A 25,293-nucleotide genomic window follows, 5' to 3' on the forward strand; every position below is an offset into this window, starting at 1 on the left:
CCATTTTTACGGTCGCCATGTAGAGAAAAAAAATGATGTTCGTCGTCCTCATTGACTCAAAACTATCGATAACACTCCAAAACAATGATTCTGATCGTCATTTTCTTGCTAAAATCCCCCTCTTGTTCCTCGCAGTCCTGCGTCATCTCGGGCGAGTCCGGTGCCGGCAAAACGGAAACCACCAAATTCATCCTGCAGTATCTGTGCTCGGTGACGTGCGACGTTTCGACCTGGGTGCAGCAGCAGATTCTCGAGGCGAACACCATCCTGGAGGCGTTCGGGAATGCCAAAACCATCCGCAACGATAATAGCTCACGGTTCGGCAAATTCATGCAGGTTTGCTTCGACTCCAAGTGGTGCATCAAGGGTTGCATCATCCAGGACTATCTGCTGGAGCAGTCGCGGATTACGTTCCAGAGTCCGGGGGAACGGAATTACCACGTCCTTTATCAGCTGGTTGCGGAAGGTTGCAGGAACAAGGAACTGGCCGGTCTGTTGCACCTGAAGGATGCTGGGTTTTATCAGTATTTGAATTCGCCGGGCAGTTCCGGGATAGATGTTCCGGCCGAGTCTAAAAAATTCGAAGCGCTTCGATTGGCGTTCAATGTATTGCAGATATCGCAACCGTTGATCGACGGTATATTCAAGGTGCTAAGTGCCATATTATGGTTAGGTAATTTAAAGTTTGCCGATATTGACGGGGAACGTTGTGAGCTGGCAGTCGAAGACAAGGAAATAGTGGCCATCGTGTCGGAGCTCCTTGGGCTGGCTTGGGAAGATTTAGAGCAGGTTCTGTTGAAACGCCAGATAAACGTCCGGGGAAATATCACGGAGATTCCACTAAAATTACAAGAAGCGCGTGAAAATAGACATGCCATGGCGAAGGCATTGTACTCGCGAACATTCGCCTGGTTGATCAGTCACATCAACACTTGCATCAACCCGGGTCAGGATGCTTCGCGGTTCCTAGGAGTACTCGACATATTTGGATTCGAAAATTTCAACACCAATTCGTTCGAGCAGCTCTGCATCAACTACACGAACGAAAAACTGCACAAATTCTTCAACCACTATGTGTTTGCTCTGGAGCAGGAAATTGTGAGTAATCATTTGTTAGTGAATGTCGATTTCTAAATAATAATTTAAAAATTTCACATTACAGTACCGCCAAGAGGAGATTAAATTTTCGCACATTCAATTCACCGACAACACACATTGTCTGGAGTTGATCGAGAAACCGCCTCGATGTATCCTGAAGCTGCTCACCGAACAGTGCCATATGCCAAAGGGCTCGGATACGGCCTATCTGACTAACCTACACGGCGAATTCGAAAGCCACCCTCGGTATGTCAAGGGCCAGGATCGACGACACTGGGAGTCGGAATTCGGCATCCGGCACTATGCCGGGGACGTTAGTTACACGGTGAAGGGATTCGTGGACAAGAACCGCGACGTGCAGCAGGACGTATTGTTCGATCATATGAGTCGGAGCACAAATTCATTCGTTCAGGAAATCGCCTCCTTCCAGGATTTACTCTCGATACAGCAGGTCCAGACGGCTTCCACTGTAGGAACTGTATCGCGAGGCACATCCAAGGGAAAACTGACCGTCAGCGATACCTTTCGACAGCAGCTGCAAGCCCTCGTTGATGTTCTGCAAAGCACAAATCCCTGGTACGTTCGTTGCATCAAACCAAATGCAGAAAAATTACCAAACGATTACGATGATCAGCTGGTGCTGGATCAGCTTAGATATTTAGGAATGCTGGACATCATTCGGATAAGGCGAGAAGGTTTTCCAGTACATTTGACCTTCGACGACTTTGTCCAACGGTATCAGTGTCTGACAAAACGTTTCAGAAATCTCTCCAGTAAGGATCAAGCGCTGGCCGTGATCCGACAGCTTAATGTGCCGCCCAATGAGTGGCAAACAGGGAAAACCAAAGTATTTTTACGTAGTTTAGTGCACGAGCCCCTGGAGGACGCTCGCAAACAGGTGATAAATTCCAAAGCCCTCGTCATCCAAAGAAACTGGAAACGGTTCAGCGAGCAGCGTAGCTTCAAGAAAACGAGAGCGGCCGCGCTGCTTATCCAGCATGCCTACAAGGGCTGGAAGCTGCGCATCGAGTTTCTCAAGAAACGACGCGCCGCCATTGTCATTCAAAGCCATCTTCGGGGGGTGTTCGCGAGGGAAGTGGCAGCCGCATTGCGTGAAATGCGACGCGTCGAAGAAGAGATGCGCAAACGGGAACGAATGGAGGCGGAACGCAAGGAAAGGGAGGCAGCCCAAGCTGAAGCCGATCGGAAGGCTCTGGAAGAGAGCGAAAGGTTAGTTGGGTTATGGGTTTTATGTAGAATCAGTTATTTTTGTTTAAGCTCAGTGATTTTTGGTATGGTTTGCTATTTTTGTCTCCAGATGTTGATGTTTGTCTTGAAGTTTCTTAAAAAATTAAGTCAGTCGTTAGACTCGAGAACCATTAATAGAATATGTTTAAAAATATCTTAGAATTTAAAATTAATGGTACATTTGTTAGTTTGTTACTTCGTATTTAGATTTTTTTTCAGGTTTCATACAATTAAACATAATAGTTCAGTATCCACTTAAAAACTAAAAAAAAAAGTTACGAATCAAAACAATCTTCAAATTTGTCTCGATAGTAAACGAAAAGAGATCGAATATAAAAGATTAAAACGAAAAAAAACTTCACAAGTTGTTTTTTGCCTAGATTGCTTTTCTCAAGTTGCTTATTGGAATGAGTGCAGATTTTCCCCATAATTAAATTCAACTAACATTTTGCAGCTTTGCCAACTTGACATTGGTTCTCCTTTTGATTTTACTGTCGGTTGTAATCACAGCTGTTTTGTGCTAAATTGTGCCACTCTAAGATAAGAAAGTTTATTCATCAAAAAAAAAAAAAAAAAAACTACACTATAAAAGTGCCAAAGCTTGACAATAGTTCAGTCGACGAGAACGGAATTTAATTTAGGATTTCAAATCGTGTATTGTGTGTGTTTGTGCTGTTTTGAGTATTTCGATAAGCATTTAAAACAATATTGCATCCTTCCTTCTGTTCTGCTTGGAACACAATGAAAATCCACACACCTCCCTAACTAACAACAACCTTCCCTCGAAACGTCAATGAAATTTTAATATCAACACCAATAACCAAAAATGCATGCATATAAAAGTAGCGACGGACATCGTGCTAGCGTTTCCGGGTCAGGGTGAGTTTTTTGGTAACGTAACGCACATAGATATAGCTAGTTTAATGAATTTTACATTCTGTGTTCATCACGCGCTCAATGTCCTGTCCTGCTTAATAATTATACCTACATTTGTTCTGAACTATAACTATATGTAAACCTAGTGTGATGTTTGTTCTGCATCAAATGAATAATATTAGTTCTGCACTTCCCTATTTTCATCACTTTGATCTTTCATACTAAACTTGCCTTGAACTAACTTTGCAGAGTCGCCAAGCAGGAGATCCTGGCTCTGTCGCAAATGGCCGAGCAGATCAACTCGAAACTGCACTCCCAGCAGCAAGCGCACGCCGCCATTAACAGCAGTAACAATCTGTTGAATAATAACAACAACAGCAGCGATTCACAGCTGAATGGCGTCGGTGCCAGAGGGGAAGTGGGCGGTGGGATGGCGTCGGCAAACCACGCCCACCAGCAGAGTAACGAATCCGTTGATCTGGACAATCTGTTCGCGTTCCTCAGCGAGGTTCAGCCGAATTCGGTTGCCAACTCCAATGCCATCATCGACGAAATCGGCGAAAAAATGGACAACCTGGTGGAGGATCTGGACGTGGAGCTCGAATCGGTGATCCAGCAGGAAATCGAGGGACTGACGAGCGAGCGGAACAACAACGTACACCAGCAGAAGCAGATGCTCCTAAATGGAACGAACAATAACAACAACAACAATACCATTGTTGGGAACAAACCGACCACTCCGAAGCCATTAGGGTATGTAAATGTTTGGTTTAATATATGGGTATCTAGTTCCGCCTGGACCTACATATATGGAAGGGGGGGGGGGGGGGGGGGGCCTCTTTAATGTTATGAGAGTTGAATGGGAATAATATAATAATCAATTGAACGAGAGGATGTATCATATTTGGATTTCATGGATTGAAGTCGGCGCTAGAATAAGATAACAACATTCAAGCACAACACAAGATGTAAAAATGAGTATTTGGGTTAAAAAGTCTTTTCAAGTGCTGCTATTGAGAATCAGTAAGGTACCATTATGTACATCGTGAAAAATCAATGTAATCATATAGGAATAATCTGAACAGCGAAATTAACTTTCCAGGTGCAAGAGAATCCAAGCGACCCTACAAACAAGGATGCTGTTTCAGATAGGTAAAGGGAGGGCTATTTGCGTTTATAGTAAATCCTACTTGGCAGGTAGGATTGATGTGTAAGAAATTTTAAAATGTGCACGCATGCACAGATAAATAAAAATGGAAAGAGCTCACCAATTTGAGGGGGACCTGATATTGTGAACGATGTTGCATTGCATTAACATTCCGCTGTGGAATGGTTAACCTGGTTCCTATATCTTGCAATTTCCGGTCTTCGCAAATCCATTCCGGTACGAATATGATATTTTTCCTCTATTTCTCATCATCCTGAACCTAATATATGAACAAAAATTATAATTTACAAAAATAATACGAGTAGATATTTGTATTTTCAAACTTGTATCAAAATTGTTTCTAATTAACAATGTTTATTAGTCCAGGCGAAAGTTCCAGTATGATTTTATAAAAGCTGAGAAAACTCTGCTCTTGGTAACCCATCTCAAGAAAAGTATAAAAGGAATAAGGGATAAACAGTAAAATTAACATCTGAAGAAATTATAGAGTTTTATAAATTAAAATTTGAGTCAATAAAAACTTCAATGGCGTGGGGTTTGTGTTTAATTTAAAAAAAACCTACCCGTTCCCACATCAATAGAAGAACTGAAACGCAGACAAATATGGAAAAGTAAAATATTAGAATGGGCTCATCAAGAATGTCAATCCTAGATGTAGAGGAGTCCGCGGTCCGCCAGAAAAGCTGATTTAATCCTAAGGGGTTCCGAAAGTCCCGTTTCCGTTGTTTCATTGGTCACAAAATCACAAAAGTTCAGCCAATTTTCCATATTTTGAAATTTTCTTAAATTTTTTATGGTAGAAAAAAAAACTCGTCCTCTTCACTCGGCCACAGCCTACCTAGTCTCTCTTTGTTCCAAAATGTTTAAATAACATTACAATATAGGTATTAGGTCTGGTTCGTTCGATCACAATCAGGCTTGAAAATATTCATTCATTCATGAGAGCAAGTTCACTGGTGTTGGGAAAAAGTGGTAGAAATTTTGACATTTTTAGCACATTTTGATAACTTTACCATGCGAAAACTGTTTTCAAGTGTTTTTACAACACGTGTTGTATTCTCGCATGCTGTGATGCAAAAATAGCTATATTTTATCGCATACGACTGGAATAGAAACAGTAGGTACTGTAAAAAAATACAACGTACAAAGATCTTGAAAACATTTTTGCTTGTTAAAATTTTCAAAATGTGCTACAAGTGTCAAAATTTCTACCACTTTCCCCTAACACGAGTGAACTTGCTCTAAGGAAGGCGAGATTTATTTTGGATCACTACCTCAAAGAAAAATGATCAGTCATCGATCATGTCATGTCATATTCCAATAACGTAAATGTGAATACATCGGGTATTCACATGATGGAAATAATATTCACGCATGAAAAGAATGGGCAATTAATGAAATTTGGAAACCAAATGGAAGCTTCAAAAATGTGTATATAAACTCTTATTTTTATTTTCATTAATCTTATACTATTGCTAACTAACGTTTGTAATGATATAGTAAACTGAAAATAAGCTTAGCAAACAAAAGATTCCAAAAGTTTGTAAACATTGCACTGGTGATCTTTCTCTCCCCATTTAAACCATCAAGTCATGGCCGAAATGACATAATGGAAAACTCTTTCTTAACCCAAAACAATCATTTCATAGCATACTTTCATTTAGAAAAATCTTAAAATAACGACATGCGAGGAAAATGATGGGCAAGATTTTTCTACCTTGTAGAAGTACATCCTTCCAAACTTCATGAACCAAACAGAAGAATTGACCTTCCTCGTCGCAACCCGGATAAAAAGGTTTAAATTGCGCTTGAAGTATTTTCTTACAAAAGCTTCCTTTGTGAATTCGATCGTCTTCGCTTTTCCAGTGCCTTCAGCTTTTCGCTGGGCCCCTTTATGGCTCCTTTTGAACGATTTCAACACACATAACTTAATCAAATAGTTGATTCTCAAAAATGTTGAGGGCTTTCTATGATCTTGTCTGGATTTTTACGATCGTTCCAATTTTTTTAAATAAAAGTTATTGTGATAAATTTCAATTGAGTTTTAAAAGTAAGCTTTTACACAAATATCCATTTAATTTTTCAAAACAGCATTCCATCCTTGCCGGAACCCACCGTACCCCCACCGCCTATTCCCACGGGTAACAACAACAACGGTTCACTGCCAACACCATTGCCAACGGCCGGCGATCTACACCACGTTAGGCACCGCCAAGAGGAGCCAATCTACGAGGCAGTAATCCATCTGAAGGAGTTGCCACCGCCGCCGGAAGTGCCGGTGCTCAGCCAGGACAACAAAGCCACCGGTCAAGCCGTTCCACCGGTTCCACAGCATCAGTCACAGCTGCAGCAACACGCTGCCACCTTGCAGCACCAGCATCAGCAGCATCAACAGGCCCTGGCAGCCCACCAGCAGCATCTGCAACAGACTCTCCATCAACAGCAAACCACCAACCATGCGCCTCCACCACCTCCCCATGCTCATGGAGTCATCCATCAGCCAATGCATCTGGAGAATGGAGGAGGTCACAAGCTCAGACCAAAGAGTCCGGCGGTGATCCGTTCGGCAAGTCCAGTTCAACGGGGTTCGGCAGGACCGATGAGCCCTTCGTCGCCAAAACACAGCCGGCCGAGCTCGAGGGCTTCTTCAACCGGTGGAGGTCATCCATTTGCGGAACGTGAGCAACGTCGAAAGTATCGCGTTGAGAAGAAGCTTCAGGAAATGCAGCAGATGGATATCAACGAACAGGAAAAGGAAACCACGAAAGTCGACATGTACCACGATTTGTTAGAGTTTGCTGAAAGCTACTACAATACCCACGAGAGATCACCGGAGGGCACGATCATGGCGACGCTCACCAGGAAAGGCCGCAAATCGGTGGACATGGTGCCGAAATACGAAATGATCACTTACTACCGTGGAAACACGATTCCATCGTCTCACATACACATGTACGATCCAGAGAATGTCACCATTGCCTGCAATATCTTTAGGGTTTGTTTCAATTGAATTCACTTTAGAAAATGATGTTTCGACCGTTCCTTCAATTTTTACAGGATCTCTGCAAATACATTCGAGGTGAGCTGAACAACGAGCGAGAGCTACAGGTGATTCAGTTCATCATTGGGCAAGGTATCGAACGGGAGGAGCTACGGGATGAAATTTTCGTTCAGTGTATACGGCAAGTGACCAATAATCCCAGCGTCGAATGGACCGATCGGGTTTGGTTGCTCCTTTGCCTGACGATCGTGGCTTTTCAGCCAAGCAAGATGCTGTTTCGCTACTTCGTTAGCTTTTTGAAGAAAAACCTTGAATCGCTGGATGGTAAATTGCGGCAGTATGTTCAGTGGTGTTTGGATAACTGCAAGAACACCAAGGTGCGCTGTCGACAATTTGCCCCTTCGAGTGTGGAAGTTGCGGTGAGTTGAACGAAATTTCTTTTAAGTTATACCCTTTAACATTATTGTTCTGAATCACAGGCCATGCGTCGCCTCGGAACGATCGTGTGTCGCTTTTTCTTCCTGGATGGACGCACTAAAGCGATTGACGTCCATCCAACGGATACCGCAAGTGACGCAGTGGCCAAGCTGGCGGAGAAGTTAGGTTTATGCAATATCGATGGCTGGGCCATCTACCAGTCCCGACCGGATGGTGAGGAGCACGTGAAATCACACGACTATTTGTACGATATTATCGCGGCCTGGGAATCGTAAGTATCGTTTGTCGAGTGAAGTTTGTGCTTTCCCTGAGAGTAAAATCTAACCAACTGACTGAGTTTATTCGAATATATAAGTTTTGAACGTGAGGACGTAACCAAAGACTAAAATACTTAGATTAAGAATCGTCATGTGTAAATAGTTTTTTTAAAATTTTCGCTCGTTTGAGATTTTCTTGAGGGTTGCATGAAACAAACAAGAACAAATCATCAACAAATTAATGTGTACAGAGAAAAATCATTGTGAATTTTCATACGATTTGCGAGTGCGGGCTGCTGGAATATACAAAAGGCGGAGGCGTGGATTGCGTTTGTAAATATCAGAAAACATGCTGACAGTTGATGTTAACGCCAGAATTCCCGTTTTTTCCAGTGCACGTGATCAGGGCTGTCGGCAGAGCAACATAGTTAAGAAGGTCAATCGGCGAGCGTATCGAATATTTTTGTATCTGAAACTGCCAGAAGAATTACGCAGCAAAGACATTCCAAACTTTTTTAACAGCTGACAGTGCTACAAATCCAAACCCGTTGTAGGGACTTGACCATTTTACTTATTACAAATAGGCAAAACTAGGAGCTGGTTTTCGTTTAGAAGCTTGTTAATTTGAATTGGGTTGGTATACCCAACTTTTCTTTTATAGCAAACAAACGAAAATTCACGCTGGAAGTTCAACCTTGCGGAAGAATGCCACCACGCTCGGATCGGGTGAGAATCGCTTCGTGTTCAAGAAACGATTGTTCAAAAGTACTCGGGAGCTGTCTCAGGATCCGGTCGAGATCAACATGCTGTACGCCCAGGCCGTCTACAGCGTGGTCAAGGTTAGTTCAGCTCAATAAGTTTCTAAGTTTTTAAGAACTAATTTGGTGATGGTTACGTGCTTTCAGTGTGATGATTTCCCTGTATCGGAGAAGGTAGCCCTGCAGTTGGCAGGTTTGCAAGCCCAGGTGGCATTGGGTGATCCTTCCAATCAGCCGAAACCGGAATATTATTCGGATGTGAATAGCTTCCTTCCGGAACGAATCTCGAAGAGTCGAGAGGAACAGTTTTGGGTACCGATTCTCGCCCAGGCCCACCGTCAATACGGGGCAGGTCGCACGGAACTAACCGCTAAGGTCTTGTATCTTTCCTGTGTGATGCAATATCCGCTGTACGGGACAACCATGTTCCCTGTATCGTACCGGGGCTATTGGAGCTACGGAAATAGTTTGATCCTCGGCGTCAATTGTGAAGGAATCATCCTGATCAAACCTGACGATAAGTTTGTGCTGTACGAGTTTCGATACAGCGAGATCGAGTCGATCATGCTAGATCCGAGCGATAGCTTCATTACGATCAGCTTGAACCGTCATACAAACACAGCCACTAATACTGATCAGCAGCGTTGTTTCGTGTTCGAGACATCGCAGAAAAACGAGATCGGTTCGTTGATCGTATCCTACTTCCCGGCCCTCTCGAACTGGATCACAGAGAACGAGGTGCCGGTGAAGAAAAGCAAGGGTATCACGAACGAGGATCGCGTAAGGCTGCATCACAATGTGGTTGTATGTCGGCGCCATCTGGTGGATGCGGAGCTCCTACGAAAGCCGCAAGATCCTAGCGGTGGCTTTTTAAGAAATACCCTGCGGAGGCTTTCCAAGCATAGACTGGAAAAGTTAAGAGCTGAACACGGTAGTTCGGTACACGATCACGGTGAAACGTACAAGGGTTTCCCGCACGGTTATTGGGCGTTCAGTAGACAGGCGTTACCCCAGAGTCTCAGCAAGATTCCGGATCAAGAGGAACAGGCCATGATACAGGTGTTCAATTCGATTCTTACGTACGCGGGACTCGGCCAAAACGGTATTAGACTATTATATAAGCGTGTAGTTGTATAATCGAAGGGCTAATGACCTTTTTTCTCAGGTGAGACTGTACAGAGAGCTGAAGATGAGCACATCACACTCATACAATCGATCATGGACCGTTGCATGAGAAAGGAATCGCTACTCAACGAACTCTATCTGCAACTGATCAAACAAACGACGGATCATCCGGATCCAAATTCACGAGTGAATCTGCGTCACTGGGCACTGCTCTCGCTGGCGTGCAGTGTTATTCTGCCACCGCAGAAAGTAGTACGTAAATATCTGATTGGTCATTTGAAGCGATGTGCTAGCGACTTTATTACCGAGGAAGGAAAGTACGCGCGTTTCGCCGAAAAGTGTTTCTTCAAGACGCAAGGAACTCGTCGAAGGCAGTGGCCTCCGAGTCGCGAGGAGATTGTATGTACCATCAACCGAAGGCCTATCTATGCTCGGTTCCATTTCATGGATGGACAGTATCACTCGGTTGAGTTCCATCCTAGCTCTACGTCTAGAGAAGTGATGGAAAGTGTGAAGAAGAAGATTGGACTAGCGGAAAACGCGCAAGGTAAGAATTTCTATACCTATTTGCTGTTTCGAAGGTTTGTTAAAGGAAAAGTAAATTTCAGGTTACGCCATCTATGAGGTTTTGGGTGCTTCCGAACGTAGTTTGCTTCCGGACGAAAAGCTTGCTGACGTGATGTCCAAATGGGAGAAGTATCGGACAGCCGCTGCACAAGCTGTTCAACAAAATCAGAGCTCCAGTTTGCCACCGGCTTGTCGTCGACAGCACCATTTGTTCTTGTTCAAGAAGCATTTATTCTGCGATCAGTACATGAATTTGGACGATCCGATAGAGAAGGAGCTGCTCTACCATCAGGTTTTGCATGGGCTGCGAACAGAACGATTCCCTATTTCGGAAATGGAAGCGGTTTGTGTTTTTACTAACAAATTGTAACCAGATTTATTGAATTTTCATAATTTTGCTTCACAGATAATGTTAACGGCACTCCAAGGTCAGCTCGAGTTAAGTGATTGTACCGATGCAGTTCAGGACTATCGAGCAATAGCTACCCACTGTTTGCCGCCACGGTTTGTGCCGAATATTCCACACGAAGCAGTGGCCATGCATCATCAAAGTCTACGGGGAATGACTTCTGCCGAGGCAAAGAAGTCGTTCCTCAATTTGATTCAAAGTTGGCCCTTGCATAAGGCAACCATCTTTGACGTGATGCAGTCGTTTACTTCAAATTGGCCCAGAATTCTGTGGTTGGCGGTAGATCAGAAGGGACTACATCTGCTGGAACATCGGTCCCGGAACACGCTGTGTACCTACGAGTACCAGACGATCTTGTCCTACTCGCCCAACATGAACTGCCTAATGATCATCACCGGATCGGACAAGAAACAGTCCAAGGTTATCCTGACAACGTCACAGGTAGGTGGTGAATCTTTGCAATTAGGGTATTTATTTAATCACATTTGTGATTTTTCAATCTCTAAGTAAGCGCAAATCGGGTTAAAGTCTTATTTTTTCATAAACGATCAAGTTTCATATCCGGTGTAAATGTGATCGATGTTTAAATTTGGGGTTGACCATACGGTCGCCAAAGGCAGGCGTTTAAGCGTCAGTTTTTTTTTTCAAAAATTACTTTAATTCCAGGCCTTCCAAATTTCCCATCTTATTCGTGAGTACACTGAGGTGCTGCAATCGACTCTGAACGACGACTCTCAGAAGGAAAATAATGCCAACAATGCAGGAGCGGGTGGCCAGGCTCCCCAGGTGCCTCCACACAATCAGCCACTTCCACCACCTCATCAGAATCTTACTGCGGCCCAACAGCAACAGGCAGCCGATTTGCGAAAAGGTGGCCAACAGCGACCACCCTCGATGATGCTCCGTCAATCTGGGGCAGCTCTGGTTGCACCACAGCCAAGCTAAAAAAATGGGAATCGTTAATCCAGGTAAATCCAGGTTGAGGTAAATTATCTAGCAAAATATACTCAATAGAAACACGATTATGTTAAGGGCAGAACAAGTATGCAACATAGACTGACGAGAAGAGAGACGTTTTGTCCAGAAAAACGGAACTTAAGATCTCCCTTTTATAAAAAAAAACACGAGTATCAAAAATAGATCCATCATCAAGAAAAAAAAAACAAAATATGAAAATATCTATATTACTGAAATCCAATGTATCCAACTTTTGCTAATTGCAACAATCAAAACCCGTTAAAAAAAAACTCTAATGATATTCTAGACATAGTTCAATCTGAAAAAAGTATTGGATTTTAATTTGCGCATCGTTGTTGCAGTAAAAATGTTGTTTGAGAAGATATTTGGATCCGTTACCTGAGGAGCAGACAGTCAAAAACAAAGAAACTCGTAGCAGATAATAGTCGAATACATATTAGCATCCGGAGTTATTAGGCAACACCTCACAAGTTGAATCTCGTACAATTTGCTCAGCTACCACCAAATGAATGAATTCTTTAACAGTCACCTCCAATTACTGTCACTACAAAAGTTTTGAGTATGCTGTGAGGTAAACAATTCTTGAACTAAGTAGATCCTAGTTTCTCTCACAATTAACATCCCCCACTACCCTCAGATGCCCCTCTTCCATTTACTCAAAGATTTACTAAAGGTGGATTTTTGTTTTACTTTACTCTCCATTCAATGACAATTCTACAATACACTGACACTGTTTCACGAATTGTTTGGGACTCAGGCCATTATGCGAATAAAATTTAGCTTTTTCTTAGTTGTGTAAACTCGGAATCTTTCTTCCATTTCTAATTTCTTAAAACAAAATATAACTTAACAAACGAAAAAATGGTGCAGAGCTGGCGGAGTTTTCAGACTTAACGTTCAGGTTAAAAAAAACCGTATCACCGCACTTTATCCTTTGAATTATGACAATGTGTGATAATTTTCCACAATTGGTAGCACTCAGATGCTCCGGGAAATATGAACTGTGCATTAAAGAGTGCAAATGTTTGCATAATTATTACAAATAAATTATGAATATTTTATAGGATTTTCTGCGTAACGTAAATTTAAGTAGAATGAGTACCCTAAGAGTGACGATTTGTTTTAGTGATTGATTGGTGAAGATTAGAGTAACATTTTTTACGTCTATCGTAAGTTAAAAGTTTACCAAGTTGTTCAAACTACAAGTTAGGATCCTATATAATTTATAAGAAAATCGATTTATTTCGAAGAAATTTACTGTCTTGTATATTCCCTATGTAAATTGTGTAGATTGATTTATTTATTTACGTTAATCGTTTCTCATAGGTCGGCCATAATTAGATTTTTCTCCTGTATTTAAACAAGAAACTTCTACAAATAGAAAGCTAGTGCATCTTTTAGCTGAGTTTATTTAAAATAACCTAACCAATTGAACTAGGAACGCGCATCAATCCAGCGAAAATTGATCCATCAATGAAAAAGATTTTAGTTTATTCTAATCAAACAAATATAATAAATATACTATACAGAAGCTATATATACAGAATGCAAAGAAACTATTCAAAATGGTTAAATATGATTATTGACTAGTTAAGAATCAAATGTTGAAATATCGGAAATCAGAAAATGCCTAAAGGAAAATAGTAAGCTTATAATGTAAAAAAAACCAAGAAGAAATCTGTTCTAAACAAAAATTCTTTGCTATCGAGATGCTTCATGTCTCGACAACTTTTTTTTTCTCCTATAGAACACATACCATACAAAAACACAATCAATCATACACACACACTAGTCAAATGAGGTGACCGTTATTTCTAGTGAATTGCTACCAAATTGAAGGCACCAGTTGGGAAGACGCTGCCCTTCGCAATCCGAAACTTTACCAGAAATCCTACCTGCATAAAAGTACATACGAAGCTTGAAGCTAAGCATAATGCGTTCGTGTCCTATCTACACATACAAGTCCTATCCAAACGACGCATATGACGCTATACATTGACTCGAAACCGTTCAAATGCTTCCATCCTTCTTTCAAATCTCTTCTATGATCCTAAGAACTTAAAACATCTTCTAACCTTAAGGTTAGCCAGAACATGAATACTCCGAACATTTTTTTAGTATAAATATCATAAGATCGATTTGACGGGCAGATTAGAAAAAGGAACTAAATGGTACGGTGAGCGAAATTCGGAGATCACGAATGAGTGCAGATAGTTGAGTAAGTGGAAGTTTTCCAGCGGTTTTCCAATCTCTGTTTCACTCAAACTTCGCCGTTTCTAGTAATAACATTTGAGTCTTACCAGCGAAAGAACACAATAAATTATGAGGTTAAACGACCATTCAGAGCTAAATTTTCTTTTCGACACAATTAAATATCCGAAATCCTTGATGGAAGTAGGCGATGGCTTGTTTGTATCGCATGTGTATTTTTTTTTTGCTCCGTCGCGGTGAAAATTAAATTTTTGAAGTTTAAGTAATTTGTTGAAGAAATTTTCAATTTTTCTTGGGATTAGTGCATAAAGTGAGTGATCAATAATTGTATGTTTCAATTTATGTGTCCACACTTACTGCACAGCGGGCCTGGCCGAATAAGGGTGGGTAGTAAATGTACTTTTACCACTCACCGAGATGCTGACAAGATCTGGCCGTGTAGATATCATAAGCATAAGCACAATTAAATATCCGAAAATGTTAATAACGTCCACAACAACTCATCACACAACATGTCTTAGTAATTTTGCTAAAAATCATGTTTTAAAGAGATTTCATCAAAATTAAAAAAAATATTTCACTGAACTTTGGTAAATTAGTACTTAACTCATATAGTCACTAAACGAACTAAAAGTTTGTTCCATCCATTGAGAATCTTTTATCCTGGTGGCCAAAATCAGTGACTTTACCTTAACTTATTGTATCCAACGATGAAAGGTCCCGCTACCAATTGCTTGCAATGTTGCATTCAATGTTGTTAACGCAGTGGTACCAGTTTCACATAACTTCAAGTTGTTGCCCAAGAACTTAGAGACATGGCGTTTGTTGTTTTCAAAGAATGGAATTTTACAATCTCAAAACCAGTACATATACTCAAAAATAGGATTCAACATTGAGAACGTTGTTTTTAGTCAAGCGAAAGCCGTACCTGGTTAATCTAGTGGTGTTGAAAGCGTCTGCCAGCGAAACAGTTTATGTTTCGATTGTAGTTTGTTTACATTGCTTCGTCCGTGCGTGTCATCAACCTTCTTGAGTGCGCATTGCAGATAGTTCTGTATGTGGCAGTGACTTAGAGCCATGTTAGTTGATGGTATCTGTAATCGACTTAAACTTTCATACACGGTATGTCTGTTTGTCGAAAGTTAATTAACACCTGTTGTTCATCAAATGCACCTGTTAACATTGAATTGATAAAAATAAACATTAAAGAATTCTTTTGAATTAATCTTAACTTATTTTTGTCAAAAACGTTGTAGGTGTGTAAAATCTTGTCGTATCTCTATCGATAAGTCGGGTACGTCATTTTTGCATAATCGCATCGGTCGCAGCAGGCGCAGTTTGATCACAAGTTCGATACCGATCCTAGTGACCTTGATCTAGCCAGTAGTAGGCTACTCGGATGAAGCGCCAGGCTAGCAGAATAATTGTTTAAACGTAAGTGCACAGCGTAGATTATTGTTTGGGTTGGAATCTTTCGACTGAATGTTGTTTTCTCACGTTTTTAGGAGAAAGTTCAGGTTGCCACTAAGCGAAGATGGCTGGTGGAGCAGAGGCAAAGGTTGTGGCCGTGGCCGACGGAGATAAGGGATATTTTCGGCAGTTCTGCGAGTACATGAAGCGTGACACCAAGGGAGTCGAGGTGAGTTGTGTTTATGTACAATACGTTTATTTGCACGCTAGGCGGATGAGATAATATTTATATTTAAAACAATTCCCACTGCGTCTAAAAATGAAAATTAACATGTCGATGGTAAAGATGTCACTTATTTTGAGCTTCTTCTCTATCTTGAGCCTGTTCTGATCACTGACCAAATGTTATTAATCTTCATGCTGAATTGGTTTGAGATAAACAACATTGCACATTGTGCAATGCATGTTTGAATCATCTTAACCATAAGATTAAAAATTAAAATAAACCAATAACGTCTCTTATCAACAGGGGTGTCAGGTGTCCTGATTTATCAGGATTTATCCTGATTATTGAGAGACCGTCCTGATTTTTCAAAAACGCTTGAATTGTCCTGATTTTTGAAAAATGACCCTTAAAATGTCCTGATTAGTCCTGATTTTTTAAAAATATCCAAAACATAACTAAATTTATTGTTAAATGATGAGAACATCAAACAAATCTTAAATAAAATAGTTTAACCAGTTGAACCAATGAGATTCTTTGATTCAAATTACATTAAAATGAGGTTTTTCGATATTAACTGCAGGCCAGCCAAGGTTATTCTCGCTTCAGTTGCATAATTCGAGGCGTCTTCAGCACCTATATTTCGCCTCTAGCTATGCAATCTAAGCAGAACTGCATTTTGTTTTCAGCCATTTGGGGGTGTCCTGAAAAATCCTGATTTTTTCTTCGCGGTGTCCTGATTTTTGACAAAACGACCTGGCACCTCTGCTTATCAAGTCCAGGTGGCCACAGATATAGCAACAAATTTGTGGAAATGAGAAGCCCGTTGTTCGTTAGAAAAATAAGGAAATGGCTTTTTTTCCGGGAATTTAACAACACGGTCATTCTTCCCAAAAAAAGGAAATGGCTGATGTATAGACTAATGGCCGAACAAATTGTATAAAGATTACAAGTTCGATGTTTGGTGCTTTTTGTTATCAAATGTTAAGAGTATTTTTACCGAACAATCGGTTAATTTTACGGATAACTGATTTTACTGATTTAAATTGGAATTACTCCAAATATCAACAACAAGAAGACTGAATTGTTTATAACATACTAGCTGACCCGTTGTGCTTTGCTACACCTTCCGAAAATAAATGTAATTTGTAAAAATTTATTCAAATTCAGATTTTAGAGAGCATTTTTTTAAATCAAACCTCATCATACTTCAGAACCAACAACTTTGAAATGAGAGCTGCAGCTGCAGTTCTGAATTGCAGTTCAAAGATGGTATATATTATTTACTGAAACTTGATCTCTAAACTCGTTTTTCAAGATCTGAAATTTGTACTCTGTGCCCAAAAAAACCTTTTTAAATATGGTCCCACCTTGAAAAACTCTTTATCTTAAATGTACATGGGAGCTCTCCCATCTTTTCAATTTTGTCCCCCACTGCTTGAAGAAGGTAGGCAAATTCAACCGGCTCGATACCCAAACAGCACTTATCATGGTAATGAAAAAAATATTAAGTGCAAATTTCTTTTTTTTTAAATAAATTTACTACGGTAAACATATAAATATTTAAAAAAATATCAGTTGCATCACTAAATAAGTTCTCAGCGTTTTTTTTTTATTTTCTCTTTGAAAGTCAAATATTCAAAAATGTAGGCAAAAACAAATTTCTAAGTTTACATTTGTCCCGTATATTGGGGCAAGTTTCAATGCAAAGCTTATTTACAGATGCGTCAGAGTAATGGCTTTAAAATCGAATGCTGTTCAAAGGGAATGACCTTCATTTACAAAGACATTTAAGAATTTTCAATAACAGCTGCAGTTTCAACATTCGGAATACCCCTTCTGGTCTTTCCAACAAATTGAATCATTTTGAATATAAATTTCTTAAAAGTTCGACGTTTGCCCTTGCCCCACCGTGTAAGTTGACAGAAGGGAATATTGTTTTTAACATTTTAAGGGTAAACTAAAAATATCTCTTAAAAATCTTGCGTCCAGTTGAATATCAGTTCTTAAGTCTCGCTTTTCAAAAACGAAGCGGATCAAAAGAAGCGGATCAAGTCAAAAGCAGCCATGTAACACAAAAACACTTTTCATGTTAATTACGTACTTGAATTGGTATGTAAGCAAAAAGTACGATGGTTTTTTCAGAATTATTTAAAATAAAAAGCTCCCATTTTCATTTCTAAATTCGTTTCAGTTGTGTATTTGGGCCGAAATAACAATTTCTAGAAGAAAACATAATTTTTAATTTTTTTTTAACAGAAAAAGTTGAACGTTTGAACATGTTCTAATGTTCCTTGAATGAAAAGTCGAATGCTACCTACATTAACACGAACTAAATATGGAAGTATTTTTGCAAACCTTTCAATTGGTTTTGATTCGATTGATAAAATACCAATCCGTGTCACATCTAGGCGTCATTTATTACCACGTGCTGTGTACAAATCAAATAAGCAAGAAAAAAACACATCTAGGTTGCATATCGCCCCACGTGTTTGAGAAACAGGCGCCTTATTGTTAAATTTTCCAGCAATCAATGAATAGTGTGCTTTGGTTACTATCCTCTTGCGACGACGTTTGCTCGCCCATGGAGACGAAAAACAAACCCCTCAAAGAAAATGCTTGGTTGAGAAATACGCGCCAAAATATTCCCACTGATCAGTATGCTATGCCTGGGTTTCTATCCTTTTGCGACGTTGGCTTCCGACGCCTCGACCATAGAGACGAAAAACAAACCGCCCAAAGGAAAAAAAAAATCTCAAGAAAATGGATGTCATGACTTTAATTTGTTCCGAAAAACTACAAATTTTGTATGGAAGCCTCTCCTTCCTTAAGTCGGATAGAGTTTTGACTATTACAGAAACCATCCCCGGCCTCAAAAACCCTTAGATGCCAATTTTGACGATGATCGGTTCAGTAGTTTCCGAGTCTATAGGGAACAGACAGACAGACAAACATTCATTTTTATATATATAGATAACACCAGTTTACAGTTAATTTGAACTTTGTAAACTAAGGCTCATTTTTTATGTAAAATAGGCTGCTGAAATCAGATAACAGTTTTCTGCGTTCAATTCCAAATCTGAATTTAATTCTGATTTTATATAAGGCATATTGGTTAGAAGAAATGGAATAGGTGGTGAAAATGTGGGCATGGCTTTTATAACATGAAGAGTTAATAAAACTTGTGTGACTTTTGGGCGCCTGGTGCGTTACTATAATTTACTATTTTATGGCGAAGGAGTTACATTGCTACCCACAACCATCTATGGATGGATCGATGCTCATGAATTTGTGTCCGATCAGGTACAACAAAATATTAAATTGTCTAAACGATCAAAAATACTTGTACAAAAATCCAAATAACTCCGGGTAAAGTACCCAAACATTTCAAATATTTTTTCTTATGTTAAGTTAGGTGAAATATTTACTATCGATCATCTTGACCTCTTGTTTTAGTAAGAATATTTGTTAATTTTCTCGACAAATATAATATTTTTGGACAAATCTCAATTTTACCAACGATTTAAATAAATAAAGTATTTAAAATAGTTTTCACGATTTGAAGGTTGATTGGAATTGTTAATGGTCAACTAATGCAATTTGTGCCGAGATAACTTTTATGTAACAGCTCTAATCTTGTTGCAGTCTGGGGGTGGAATGGTTGCTGATTTATGCTTTTAGAAAACCTGAAACGCTAACGGATTGAAAAAAAAAATTAAAGCAGAAATTTATGTCCCAAACTTACCGACAGGAGCTAAATTCGCCGAGTCTCCGAAACTCACCGCTACGTAAAATTGAACGAACTTCCAAGTACCTAGGCTTTTTATAATTAAAAAGCTTTTAAAACGAAATTAAACGTGTGTCTTTCAGTTACAGATCAGAAAGAACGAGACTAGTATTGTTCGATCCTAAGGAAAAAATCTATCTCCAAGATCGATTCAGATGAACCGTGCAGCATGGTGTTATATTCTTCTTCAGTGATAAATACAGCTAGTGCTTCACTCTTGGATGGAACGACATTGAATGGAGTGAGTCAACGAAATAGGATACGAAATTTTCAAAATCGAATGCTGGATTTTGTTTTCTCTGATGAATTTATTTTGATCAGCCCCATAATCGAGGTTAGCGACGTCGTTGTCTCTAAAGACGTTGGAATTTGAAATTTAATTTCCGAGTCCTATCGCTTTTGTCAAGGATTTCGATGTGTTAGCTCTTGACTTTAACCGTGTGGATTTTGACACCATGAACCGTGTTCTGTCTGAAATTGACTGGACGGACATTCGAAGTTGTACTGACGTAGATGTGGCTGTTAGTAAATACATTTGGTGCAATTTTGGATGGCGGTTTCGATAAGTCCGTACCCCTGGTGCGACCTCCCCTTCGACCCCCTTGGTATAATGTTTTAATCAGTCTCTAGAGCAGCAAAAATTTCTAACCATCTGGAAAAAATCGTCTATGAGCCCAGTGCACAAAAAGGTGACAAACAAGATGTTGTTAACTACCGAGGTGTCACATCGCTAGCTGCCTGCTTGAAGGTATTTGAGAGGATAGTCAACGATGTCATGTTTTCGGCCTGCCGGAACTGGATTTCTGAGAACCAGCAAGGTTTTTTTTCCTAAACGCTCGGTAACTTCCAACCTGATGGTTTTTACATCCTCATGCATATGAAACATGGATGGTGGCGAGCAAATTGACGTGATTTATACCGATATTTCAGCGGCATTTAATTCTGTAAACCATGACATTCTACTGAAAAAACTGGTTAGATTGGGATTTTCCGAACGATTGAGTGCGTGGATTAGAAGCTACCTAACGGATCGTCGATTGGCTGTAAAAATAGGTTCTGCTGAATCCTCGGACTCAATTCCAAAGTCTGGGGTACCCCAAGGCAGCAATCTGGGTCCTTTAATGTTTACGCTCTTTTGTTACAACATCAATTCGTGCTAATTTTCCTGAACGATTTCCCGGACGACCTGAAAATATTTTTAAATCATAAACAGTCAAGCTGATTGTTATGAATTGCAACGCTTCTTGGACGCAGTCGTGAATTGGTGCGGTAATAATATTTACTTGTAGGAAAAATCTTTTCATCCATAATTACGATATTCTGAGCAGTTGAATCGTGGTCAGGAGATAAAGGATCTTGGCGTTTTGTTGGACAGTCATATGACTTTTAATCGTCATTACTCTGTGGTAAGAGCAAAGTATTCACTGATCCAGTGTGCTTGCGAGCTCGGTATTGCTGCCTGGTGCGATCGATTTTGGAATCTGCGAACCTAGTATGGTGGCATTTTGAAGCTTCGTGGGAAGCGCATTTTGGAACCATCCAACGTCGGTTCGTGCGTTACGCTCTTCGTGAGCAACCTTGGGAGAATCCTTTAATTTTACAGCCATACGCTCATCGTTGTGCCCTGCTTGGACTTCATACACTGTCGGATCGTCGTTCCATCGGTCAATCGCTGTTTGTAGCAAAGATACTTCGTAACGAAATTGACTGCTCCTGGTTACTTTCTCGCTGTAATATTTATGCTCCAGAAAAAACCTTGCGTAATAGAAACTGGCTCTCTCTGGAACCCAGATGCACGAGCTATGGCAGCAAAAATATGCTTTTTGCGTTATTATAATGTCTTCGACTTCAATGTTTCCACTTCAACTTTTAAATGCCGTATTAAATCTTACTTAAGTGACCAATTTAAGAAATTAAGAAAAGTATCATGTAATGTACTAATAATATTAAGTTGATCATTAAGATACCTATGTCAGATGATTTTAATTCAAATAAACAAATAATCGATCCATCTAAAAAACCGCGGCTAGAAAATCGAGAAAGAGGGAACTGCTTTATGTTAAAAAATGCAAAATAGTCACGAAATTTCAAAGTTGTAACGTTCTACCACAGATGCGTCCCAGTGGAATCAGGCAACGGGTCTTCAAAAGTATCATCAACTGGTAGATACTCTATGATTTTTTTTCACTATTTTATACATTTATGTACCGTTAATTATGCTTAGATAAGTTAACAAATCTTTACGATAAATTTCCAACTCCCTTCCTCTTTATTTTGCAGATAGCTGCATATACTTTGTCGGGAGTGTTGTTCGTAATCGCGTACAAAAAAATAAGACCAGTAAGTCTCCGAAACTCATGTTTTTTCCCTTAGAAAATTTTCATTAATATTGATAAATCCACTAGATTACTCGTTTCGGCAAACCCTCGGACATTCCGCGGCACTTCATCCGGGAGCAGCTTCCCCAGTACGGTCGGGTGCAGAAAATTGAACCGTCCATCCAGTCCGGCCCATTACTTTTGATCAAACATCGACCTCCGTTGAATTTGACTCCTTGGTCCAGCAAAACACTCCCAGTGAAAGTGGCCGGAGTCGAGATTAACGCTAACGGATACTCCTGGCTGCAGTCAGTGGTCACCGATCGGTCGATTACTTTTATCCCGGTTAAGGAAACCGATGCTTCCGGGACGGATTACGCCGAGTGTCGCGTCTATTTCTACGATCGATCCAGCGACGGCAAATCCAGCCGAAAAGTGGACGTCGGTCACGCTCTGGTTAGCCTGGGATTTGCCAAGTTGAATGTCACCGTCGTCCCGAAAGAGAAAATACCCAAACACGATGTGTTGAAGCGACAAACTCAGCACTATTTGCAAACGCTGGCCAAAACCGAAAGCATTGCCAAAGACAGACGGGTGGGAGTTTGGCAACAGTCGTAAGTTTTTCAAATCTTATGGGGGGTACCCTTAAACCGAGCTCATTTGTTTTAATTTTTTTCAGGCTACCGCCCAAAATCTGGCCCGCTCTGGTTTGGCAATCGGCGGTAGATAGTCTAGTGCGCCGCGTGACCCCTGCCTCACATCAGCTGCCGGAATTGGTGCGATAAATCGGCGGAACGCGACAATTATATCAGTCAGCTTCGAGCCCCACCGAAAAAGGGGAATTTAACACTAAGCAGCAGTGCGTGGGGTGGTCAGCAGATTGATTTTTGATTCTTCCTAATGACAATACAATCGATTAGTATTTTAAAACCGTGCCCAAATCGCAGAGATAATTGAGCAGTTGGGGCTACGGTTGATTTTGCACAAACAATAACGATCAGAACCTTCAAGCGCAATTTGTTTTTCTCTGTTCGTGTTATCGTTAATTAATTCCATCTGTTTTTTTGGTTGGTATTCGCAAAGAGATGTTTTATAGAAGTGAACTACTTTGGAAATATTAAATAAATGTTTTTCTTTCTTTTGCAAAACTGCTGTTTACTTTTCGTGATATTTCGAAATTCACTGGGACAATTTCTGATTTCTGAAAATGGGGATGTCGAGGTTTGTATGTTCAACTCATCTAACTCTAAGTCTAACTTGTATCGGTGCAGTTAGTCTCGATTGAACATAAAAATAATGTTCATGCTTAACTCATCAACTTTACCAAATGTTCCGCACCCCTTAGTTTGGAACTCTTCCAATGAAAATTACATATGTAGAATTCAGGACTTCGGTACTTTAGTAACCTTCTCATGATTCCATATTTGTCGAGATACTCCGGCTGGTTTAATTCCGCAATCCATTTTATGTCAGTTTTCCGATCGTTACCTGTCTAATCCAACGGATTAATTTGGATTTTAATTCAGATTTAAGTTATTCCTACATCTTACCTTGTAATCTACAACTATACAAAAAAACGATCTTGTGAAAAATAAAAACCACTTATTCACCCAATATCATATCGATGGTCTATGCGTTCCCGTACTTCACACATGTGCAACACACTTCCTCTAATTTATTTACACCTTTTCTAGATTGTCCTCAATTGTATTTCGCCTAGAAACCAGTATTCATCGAAAATGTCATCGCAACGGAAAAACGCGTGTGTTTATCACATTTTTCACAGCCTACCTACGATTTCGGGAAATGGATGTCATCTCGAATAAAATCAAACTCAGTTTTTTGTTTCGAGTATTTAATAATTTTGACGGTAAAAAATAACTGTTTTAACTAGGTATTTAATAATACGAGTGTTTGTTTTTTTTGCATTCTTTGAATGATTTATTTGTAACTGAACGGGTATTTTGTTTGCTCTCTCACATCATCAATTAGGTATATCAAAACTAGATCTAAAAGGTCTAAATCCAACCTCCGACCGAAGTTAGATTACAGCGTTCATTTTTTTATGAGTTGACTTGTTAGTGTTCGATAGTAAATATTGAAGAATGACTTGCATCAGCTGTGAATTTGTTACTATGTACAGATTTTTAAAAACGTTTCGAAAACATAAAATCGGCCAGATAGGTATATGTAGTTACTCAATCTGGCGTAGGCTTTGCTTATACAAGAAAAGTTCTGATTGTTTTAGCTTTAAATATCTGCGATACACAGCTCTTATCTGGTTTTATTCAACTCCACAAAAAGTATAAATATAGTTGACAATTGTTTGTTTTCAATTTCTTATAAATCTCATTTAATGGAGGGGGAGAGAATGCGTCAGTGCCTTTTTTTGTTGTTGGCGCTTATTCTGCGCCGTGCATGAGGTGACTATAGTCGAGTTACCCAAGTCACTTGATTCCAGGAATCGCTTAAGGTAAGGAACGTTATTTGGGAATAAACCTCTGTCACTTTACTTACACCGACTAACGGAGTAAGGTCCCGTGACGGTAAGTTGACTCGACTTTTGTCAGCTCACGTGCGGCGCAGAATAAGGGCCATTGTCTGGGTATCTTATCTAGTACAGGGGTCTAAAATTGAATTTTAACTAGCGATTGTGAGTAGTAAAAAGTGCGTTTTCTTTGCTGCTATTATTTTCCTGTTCATTTTGAAATTCTTGGGAGCAATATTAGGTTATTTCTTTAGGTCCATCAATCCATCCACTTTCATTACAGCTAAACTAGTGAGTATTGTTTAAAAACATTTCCACGTTTAATGATTGGTTTGAAGAATAAAGGTTGAAAGTTTTGTTTGAGGCTTAATTCGTGAATAATTTTTCTTCAATTGTTTAACAATTATACTCTTTGAAGTTACTTAACAATGCTTATCGAAAAAAATCTTTTAGAAAACAGTCTTGGAATAAAAAACAAAGCACCGTCCTTGGAAACAATCGATAGTAACAAACATACGCGCTCTTTCACGTCTTCAATTTGCTCATATAAATTTCGGGTGATGAGAATTGGCCACCATTTCCGGGTTTATTTTACTTTTCGTGGGTTTTTGTTCCCCATGTTATCTCTTCATATTTGTGAACATTTTATTTGGCTATAAAAATCTCTATGCGTCCACATTCCGTTTGGTCATGTGTTTGACGACATAGTTCATCCAATCGAAGACGAAGCCACAGGCCACAGAAGACTTTTTTATCACTGTATTTTATCTTTGAGTGCATTTTTATTTAAAAATTTAGTCTGGATTGATTTTCTGTTTTCTGTTGCTGTAAATTTATGTTATTGACCTTTGTTTGATTCGATTCTTACGCATAGAATCTTCTTTAATCTACTGGCTTGCAATTCCATTTTTTTAGTTTAAAAAAAAATCATTG

The 25,293-nt window shown here is 39.8% G+C and overlaps 2 protein-coding genes across 2 annotated transcripts in view; both read left to right on the forward strand.

Annotated features, from left to right (window-relative positions):
* LOC129759993 (myosin-I heavy chain) overlaps positions 1 to 14,274 on the forward strand; it is a 68,767-nt gene extending 54,493 nt beyond the window's left edge. The window contains exons 5-16 of the mRNA XM_055757571.1: positions 136 to 1,098; positions 1,163 to 2,328; positions 3,472 to 3,975; positions 6,482 to 7,385; positions 7,448 to 7,810; positions 7,871 to 8,100; positions 8,748 to 8,925; positions 8,992 to 9,946; positions 10,010 to 10,516; positions 10,578 to 10,879; positions 10,943 to 11,386; positions 11,612 to 14,274. Of these exons, the coding sequence (XP_055613546.1) occupies positions 136 to 1,098; positions 1,163 to 2,328; positions 3,472 to 3,975; positions 6,482 to 7,385; positions 7,448 to 7,810; positions 7,871 to 8,100; positions 8,748 to 8,925; positions 8,992 to 9,946; positions 10,010 to 10,516; positions 10,578 to 10,879; positions 10,943 to 11,386; positions 11,612 to 11,890 (6,795 nt within the window). The 3' untranslated portion in view covers positions 11,891 to 14,274. The remainder of the gene's footprint in view (positions 1 to 135; positions 1,099 to 1,162; positions 2,329 to 3,471; positions 3,976 to 6,481; positions 7,386 to 7,447; positions 7,811 to 7,870; positions 8,101 to 8,747; positions 8,926 to 8,991; positions 9,947 to 10,009; positions 10,517 to 10,577; positions 10,880 to 10,942; positions 11,387 to 11,611) is intronic.
* Positions 14,275 to 15,125: 851 nt separating this feature from the next.
* On the forward strand, positions 15,126 to 23,020 carry LOC129760000 (uncharacterized). Its single transcript, XM_055757578.1, has 6 exons — positions 15,126 to 15,256; positions 15,391 to 15,568; positions 15,640 to 15,773; positions 21,835 to 21,894; positions 21,960 to 22,486; positions 22,552 to 23,020. Exons 3-6 carry the CDS (start codon positions 15,669 to 15,671, stop codon positions 22,655 to 22,657), a joined length of 798 nt encoding a protein of 265 aa, XP_055613553.1. The 5' UTR covers positions 15,126 to 15,256; positions 15,391 to 15,568; positions 15,640 to 15,668; the 3' UTR covers positions 22,658 to 23,020.
* The last annotated feature ends 2,273 nt before the right edge of the window (positions 23,021 to 25,293 follow it).

This window comes from Uranotaenia lowii, unplaced genomic scaffold, assembly GCF_029784155.1.
Source record: "Uranotaenia lowii strain MFRU-FL unplaced genomic scaffold, ASM2978415v1 HiC_scaffold_36, whole genome shotgun sequence".
Classification (NCBI taxonomy): domain Eukaryota; kingdom Metazoa; phylum Arthropoda; class Insecta; order Diptera; family Culicidae; genus Uranotaenia; species Uranotaenia lowii.